At 37.1% G+C, this 8,493-nt stretch overlaps 1 protein-coding gene across 1 annotated transcript; it reads left to right on the top strand.

Moving 5' to 3' along the window:
* Positions 1 to 242: 242 nt before the first annotated feature.
* LOC134654150 (sperm flagellar protein 2-like) lies at positions 243 to 6,305 on the top strand. Its single transcript, XM_063509594.1, has 2 exons — positions 243 to 3,642; positions 4,212 to 6,305. Exons 1-2 carry the CDS (start codon positions 329 to 331, stop codon positions 6,265 to 6,267), a joined length of 5,370 nt encoding a protein of 1,789 aa, XP_063365664.1. The 5' UTR covers positions 243 to 328; the 3' UTR covers positions 6,268 to 6,305.
* Positions 6,306 to 8,493: the final 2,188 nt, after the last annotated feature.

Below are 8,493 nucleotides of genomic sequence, written 5' to 3'. Positions count from 1 at the left end.
AGGCAACACGTCGAACGTGGTTCGCGGTAGGCCCTCTGAGGCCCTCGTCATTGCTTGTCATGCCCTCGGCTTACCTAATATACTTTCTAGGTATAGGTAGGTACTTACTCTTCCGTTACTATGTATATAAAAAAGGCGGAAAAGTGTAAAAATGTATTCTGTAAATAAAAAAGGCTCGAGGGCTAGAGAAAAGGTAAATATGGCCATAAAGTAATTGACAGTTCTCTGCCTAACTGACTATTTATCGATTTGTTGTTGACAATTGACGATTTTTTATTGAGTTCTGATACAATGCACTAATAATATTTTATCAAACATAATTATAATAATGGCAGAAATACTTAAAGAATGGCTGACGGAGAGGCTGCAACGGGAGATTGTGTGGAAAGCGGAAGAATTTGGTAACATGATGAAAAATGGACACATCATTGCAAGCGTTCTGCTCAGCTACAATATTATCAATGAGGAGAAACATTACCTCATCAGGTCTAGTAACGCCCCGGTAGACATCGATAACAACTGGAAATATTTACAGGAATGGTTACATGAACTAGAAATTAATTTGACCGCAACTGATCTTGCGAATGTGAAGGAAGGCAAAGGAACCGTTTTATTAAGGCTTTTCTACCAACTGTTTCTTCATTTGGATAAAATGGACCGTATTGATTTTATCAAACGCGAAAGAAAAATGGTTTCCGATTTGGTGAAAAAAATGGACACTAGATTCAAAGTTGATAAAATTGAGGAAAAAGAAGAGGGGCCTACCGTCGATTTTTTGTCAAAACCTTTACTAAACGAGAAGCATTTTATTGAGTGGCAGAGAAAGAAAGCCGAAGAAGTAAAGGAGACCTTTGCATATTTACGTCATAAATATGTTAAGGCACTGCAGAATATAGAAGAAAAGAAGACGCCATGTTATTACCCCACATCAAAACCCAAAAAGCTTACTGAAAAAGACAAAAAAGATATGGAAATATTTTCAAAGAAATTTCCTTGTGAAACCAAAAACTATACGTACGAGGAACTTTTAGAAATGGAAAATAAGGCTGCTGAAGAAAGTAAATCGCTGATGAGTTCTGAATGGGCTCAAAATTACATGGAAAATCTTTATACTAGGATGCACAGAAAAGCTGACTCTGAGGAATTCCAAAAACAAATGACCAGCGCGCTCAGCAGCTCAATGTGGAACCAGACGATCAACGAAGAAGAAACCAGCCTTGATACAGAACTCGCTAAGAAAGTATTGAAACTGTCGCAGTTTGAAAAACAAATGTGTACACAAATAATGGAGACTAAGCAACAAGCTCGTAATTTGTTTCAAAACAGGGTCAGAGCTCAAAATGAGTTTGCCGAGCAAAGGAAAAAACAATTTGATCAGTATCTTGACAATATCAAAGAGCACATTAATTCGGCCCTAGACGAAATAGGTTTTGAGAAATCTCGACAAGATATGCTGCATAAGAGACTATATGCAGAAAAAATGAAAAGAAAACGACAACACTATTACGAGATATGCTATGAAACTATGCTATCAATTGTTGATTATGCGACCAGGTATGCTTATTTCAAAAAACTTATTGGTGATGATATTCCTGAACACTACATTCATGAGTGGAAAATGCTGTATTTAAAAAAACAACCTATTTTTGAAATATTAGAACCCACAGAAGACCTTCTTAACGAACCTGCCCTTGAAGAGGAGGTGCTTCCAGAAGTTGAAGAAATCATAAGGCTAGAATTGGACAGGCAAGAGGCAATGAACGATGGCGAATTCTTGGAGTATCATAATTATACTGGACCTTGGAATTTGGACCATTTGATTCCTAATTTTGACCCAGAGTCCGAGGAAAGAAAATTTGAATACCTCGGCACGCGTGTACTAGGTCACGTTGTGTATACATTACTGGAGATAAAGTACCCTTACCCGCCACCCAGACTTCCTGCCGATCTGCCGGAGTTTACATCTAAGGCTATTTTGCGTAACCTACCTGACAGAGCCATAACCACTGCAATGCAAACATTACTGGACTATAGGCGTATACATGTAGTTCGTATCGAGGCTGCTATTAACTACTGTCTAAAACAATTTAAAACTGAAATGGTAGGGTGCACAGATATTGAGCTATCATTCGATAAATTTGTCCTCGCCGCTCAAGAAGAGCCCGAGAAAGAGCTAATCAGGTTAATGAAATCGGATGATGAAAGAACGAGTAAAAGTCTAGAACCTCTTCCTGTCATTGGTACCCCACCTCCTAACACTAAACAAACACAAACACCAAAGACACTACCCGAGGAAGAAATAGTATTATCTACACCTGCGGAATTAGGAAAATATGCTTACCAGGTTTTAAGCGGTGGTGACGCATTAACAGATTACTTGTTGGCCGCTATGATTGTGGAATATATAAAAGCCCAAGATGATATAAAGGGGTTTGTTATAATAAACTACCCTAATTCATATAGAACAGCCCAAATTCTAGAAGAGACGTTTTCCGGATGTGCTCCTCCAGGTGAAGAAAGCTTAACAGATAAAGATGACATTTACTTAGAGGAAGCGATTGCAAACCATCGCAAAGTTGAAAAGGATCAATATAAAGAGATACGTAAATCGATGCTTGTAAATAATCCCCATAAAAGACAGAATGAAAAACCATTTGAAAGCTACTTTACATGTTATATCCAATTAAAAGAAACAGAAGATATTCTTCAAGAGCTAGTTATTTGGGATTTAATCGAAGAAAATTCGGAGCTAATAGAAAGATTTTACTCTGTTTTAGGGATTAATTACAGTATGTACTATGAATTCATCGAAAAAGATTTTTTGGCACAAATCTGCAAATACATAATAGGGGACTGTATTGCGTCTGTGACGTCAAACTCTGATATATTATTTGGTGAAAATGTATTAAGTAATCTCAATTTTCCGTCTTCTACTGATAAAAGAACGAAATCAAAAATTCTAAAACCCGAGATAGCCGGAGGCAAATCAAGAGACTTAGCAGGTAAATCTAAAACGAATCATTCAAAACAGTCAATATCACAATCAGGCCTGAACGTGGTCAAAAACCCGTCTTCTGCAAACATTTCGCAAGAAGATACTTTAATTGCGATTGAAGCTGAAGAGCCAGTCTCAGTAGAATCCGAAAATGATGAACTTGCGGAAGAAGTAACAGTTTTGGCTGGAGAGGAAGACTGGGACTACGGTAATATACCCTTTTCACAATCAATCGGAACAGCGTTAGCTACCTGTTGGGAAGAAGTAGAAAAAATATATCTCAACGACATAAAACAGCTATTCTTTGCTATTCGCCTGCAGATGAATAGTTTAGCGCTTTACGTCAGATTCATCAAAGATAAGATGACTCAAATCATCACACTGCCGTCAAACAAACAGGATATAGTAAGCCAATTTCAAAAGGAGTATAATGAATTTGAAAGCGATTGGAGAACCGTCGGTGTTACAAAAAATGAATGGCACTGCAGAGTGAAAGATTTACAGAGTAAACTTTACCATATTTGCGATGAAAGAAAATTACACGCGGAACAAAAAAGACATACCTTTATTTTGGATAATTGGGCAATGGAAGAGCTTACTGCTATGGCTAATTCGTACATCTCGTGCATGCAAGCGGAAGTAAATAGGTAAGCCCTAAGACAATAGGTACCTACTAAGGTTAAGAAGGTACCTTATAAGTATTGCCCGTGCGATTCCCATAATTTACAATTCACCGACTGGCTGGAGTTGGGTTGCACCGGATCGCATTTTTAATGTGCCTAATTGCCTATGCATTATGTACAAGTATGGCGGAAGCGATGGAGGCCGTCCGGACTCCGGAGCCGTCCGCGTCCGCGCGGAACTATACAAATGTGAAATGCGTTTCGACTCCGCCCGGTCGGTGGGAATCGTACTTAAGATTTTTTCTTAAAGCTAGTATTTTGTCATTGCCAAGGCAAGATAACATTAAATGCATTATTAAATGCAGCTACGAAGCTGCATGTAAAATTGTACCTAATTACAGTCAGACCAAAGACCAATACCTACAAGGCTGCATCGATTTTGATAGCACACTCAGTTGCACTGTGTGTTATTTACCTATACGTCATAATTTCATAGAAGTATGACGTTTAAAATAACACGCACTGCGTGTACTATCAAAATCGATGCAGACTTGTCTTGGTCTGACTCTACCATAACCATGTTTTAATTCCAGGTCAATATTATCTTTCCAAGCTCTTCATGACTTTTACTTTGCTCAACTCAAAAAATTGCCTCCGAACGAACGGCTGTCAAGCAAAGAGTTAACTAAAATAAATTATGACCTATCGGATGAAGCCGAATCCGCAGCAACCAAGAAATCCAGTGGAGAAGACAAAGTTTTCAGACAGTTAAGAACAGCATTTCTTGACCTACAGATAAAGAATATCCAAATTGATTATAGTAACAATCCATTTAATATTATCTTGGACAATAATGCCAAGTTTGCGTTAAAAGTGATCAAAGAGACTAATGATTCTTATCGCTCTCTCATTAGTAAGGAATATACTGAACTTGCTAAGCTAGTGTCAGCTCCTAAGAAAAAAGAAGAGTCATCTTCCGACCAATCAGTAACATCAGAGGAAATATTCAAGGCTAATGTACTAAAATGTATTGATGAATGGACAATGGGTATCAATGGTGAAATGTACAGGGCCAGCTTACGCATACTAGCCCTCCAGTATAAATGCTACCAGGACATGAAGTTATTCAATGACATAATTTACAAAACGTTTATGCTAGTGCAAAACGAAATCAATACATATTATTTGAACGAAATTGAATCCGTAGATCGCCTTTGTAAATATATTCAACTAGCTGTTGAAGATAGTAGGAGAATTCCAGAAAGTCTTATTTTGGAGCATGACACATTCATTATTGATCCTAATCTTCTGCAGTTTCCACCTCCGGCACCGCCTGCTACGCCTCCAATTGATGACTACGTGTCTGACATGGAATTTAAAGTTGCTCAATTGGAGCGTTTGAGGTCTCAATTCAAGATTGTCGCTCCATCAGGAATTGCACTACAGCAGGCATTTATATATCTCGTACAAGACTTTCTAATATTTGGCCACGAAACATGTGACGGCTCACTAGTTCCACAAAAATGGAAGCGGTTAGATCCCGAACAAGTGCCAAAATTGGTATTCCAGATGTTCGGAGACACTGCTTACGTGGATTGGAGAGATTTCCTGATTTACTGTACAAATTTAAGATTTCCATCTGTAGAAGAACTACTCGATTTGCGCCATGAATTCCGCTGTATTGATCGGGATTCGACAGAGCTTATCAAAAAAGAAGGTTTCATTACGACAGAACTATGGTTCGAACGAGACTTTGACACACAAGACCCATGTGAGCAACTGAGAAAGAACCTAATCAAAGAGTTTCTATTTAGCCTTTATGAAACCTCAAAAGATACGATGAATTATTCAGCACTTCTGTTAGCTTTATGCAAAAGTCCCGATCCAATTGAGGGTTTTGCTGCAGCTCTATCTGTGGCAGTTGGAAAAAAGGTTTGTCACTCGTATGAAGAATGCAACGAAATCGTTTGCCATTTAATTAAAGATAAAAAATATCGAGATGCTTGTCGCGCATGCGCTCTAGAATGCACCAATCGTCTACTAGATAAAATTATATCCAATGTAATTGATATATGCGTGGGCACTACTATAACAGAGTTGCAGTATGACCCTGTAGTTGAAAGTAAGAAAGGTAAAAAAGGAGGAAAGGAAAAGGGATCGGCCTCAAAATTAAAGAAAGGTGAACAAAGTACGTCGCAAAGCGCTCGTTTGTCCAAAGAAAATAACCTAAACATAGCGAGTACAGCCAAAGTGCAATCAGCGGTTGAAGTGCGATACACGTATATATGTCCACCTTGTCAAGAGGATGAGCCCGTGGACGAGAAACCACAGGAATTAAAAGTCGAAGAGGAAGAAAAGATGTTGCCTGAGGAAGATCCTAATATAGCGTACGCCGTGAGCCAGAAAGTGATCTGGAATGTGCTAGAGATTTGTTTGCCTTGGCACTTCGTTCTGCTTCCTGAAGAAAAGGTAACTCCATACAAGGATCAAGTGCGGGAAATCTTGGAGCGTCTCGAAGTGGAGACGGACAATGGAGACATCTATGTCGTCCATTTCCTCAAAGAACCGGTCATTTGCAAATTATTGCATAAAGCGAAAAAATTCACAGCTATGAGCTTGCTGGAAGAAGTGCGTAAAATGGTATTGTAATACAATTATAATTTTCAGAGGTAAGTAGGTAAAAATATACTTACTTAACAGAATTTTAAAGAGTATTTTTGAGTTCTGAGTTTGAAAACATTTAGCAACACGGCTGCAGTTACTCGTATTGTTTACATATTTATGATTGGTCTTATTTGATATATGCAGGATATATGTATAAACTATGTAAGACCAATGTAAAACATCGCTGACTTAACATTTATTTTATCTTTCTTATTCTGAATACATTACATTAAATTTTTCGTAGTTATTTCATATCCGTTTGAAATATAATCACATTTCAAGGAAACCTTTTAGCAAATAATAACATTTGCAAATAATTTCTAGCCACCTCTCTATTGTTACCGTCACAATAGATAATGGTTCAAACACAACCATTACGATTTTACCGTGAGATCCCCTTAGTTTTACTGAGAGGTAGATACCAAGATATTCTGGTTTTTAACTGTATTGTTTAATATCAGTGCGAAATTCGTCTAAATTTCAGATTTGCGCATTCAGCTAATCACTGTAATTTATTATCAGCCTATATAAAGCCTTTGCTCTGTAGGAACAAATTACGGAAATGTTTAAATTGTCTTGCTCGAGATATTTGAGATTGGATTTACCGTGTAATGTTAATCTGGGTTTGAGTATTGTTTTAATGTAATTAATACAAAGGCGGGTACGGGTACCTATATGATATATGATTTGATTATTTGCAACTACACTGCCTACTTGGGCTGTTTGTGTCTTAGGTTAAATAAATCTGGTGCTGTACTCAAATTACTACTCTTTGCAACACACCAAAGGAATCTAAAGTGTCATTCTATGGAACTGGCTAACTATAGATGGTCAAGCAAATCTTGTCAGTAAAAAAAGGCGCGAAATTCAAGTAATTTATGGGACCATTGATATAGTATAAAGAACTGGATACCCAATCAGCCGCCAAAAATGGCCCCACAAAAGTGATGTCAAAACAGATCATGCATTACTTTTTCGTTTAGTCTTGTTTGAAACGCTCAAATGTGAAGTTGTCAACAATTACGAAATGTGCCGTTAAAATATGTAAAAATAACAATGATAAAACAAGGAAAAAGGATGGAATGTATTTCTTTCGGTTAGTTCTTTGGATAGCATTACATAATTTATGTAATCTGGTGGTAATTTTATGGTTTTGAATAAATTAATTTGTTAGTACCAAAGAAGGGATGTTAAGGAACAAAAATCTAATGAGTCGATGTGAGGTCAATATTTTTTTATATTTTTATATGGAATTCATAAGAAATAATATTATGTTTAAATTCAAGATTTCCAAGAAAACCTATGCGACGTGCAAAGTGGACTGCTATTTAATTATAGCAAGAGATAGGGGTGATGCAGTTTTAAGCAAGGCAAAACGGCACTTGTGTGTTCGGGCCATTTCCCTGTTTCCGACATATACACCACCAATAAGGGCTTATATCGACTAACTGTAAATGCTAAACTTGTCGGAACACAGTGACAACCACAGGATTTTTTTTATAAAGTATAGGTAGACTTTATAAAAAAAATCCAATCAGTATCTAAATGTCCCCGTACACCCGCGCTATGAGTAAATGTAGATCTTAGATACACAGTTATTTAATAAGTAGAATTTATTTCAAGGAAATTAATATTTAAAGACGTATACTTACGAATTAAAAATTTAATTTGTTTGAATTTGAACCACGAATTAATTTTATTTGAGCTCCCGATTAAATTAAATTTGTTTTATTTATTACTTCAATTGGTTTTCCTGTACAGTAATACATATTAAAGTGTACCAAAGTGACTCCATTCGTTCATTATTCTCGTTTGACGTTGTTTGACGTAAATACGTTACGTTTAGTGCCATCGGACTAAATTTTTTAACAGTGTTGGTACTTATGTTTGCAAATTTGACACTTAATGCTTACGACATTAAGCTCTTTTCTGTACGAAACATTTATCTTGACTCAAAATTTACGTAAGCGTTTTTATCATCAATGCAAATGGTGCGAAACGTCATTGGGATCCACATTTCTTGACGTTTTTGTTCTGCTTTGTGTGTCTATTTCTTTTATATTAAGTCAGTGTATGGGACGATATCCCTTTGCGCCTACATTTTTCAAATTTGCCGCCCTTTTCTACTGACAAGATCTGAGGGCCTACCGCGAACCACGTTCGACGTGTTTGTTACCTCCCTGTCACACTTACGTACGACGACTTAAGTGC

The sequence above is a fragment of the Cydia amplana genome, chromosome 14 (assembly GCF_948474715.1).
Source record: "Cydia amplana chromosome 14, ilCydAmpl1.1, whole genome shotgun sequence".
Taxonomy (NCBI): domain Eukaryota; kingdom Metazoa; phylum Arthropoda; class Insecta; order Lepidoptera; family Tortricidae; genus Cydia; species Cydia amplana.
This window is presented reverse-complemented; position numbering and strand designations above follow the sequence as displayed.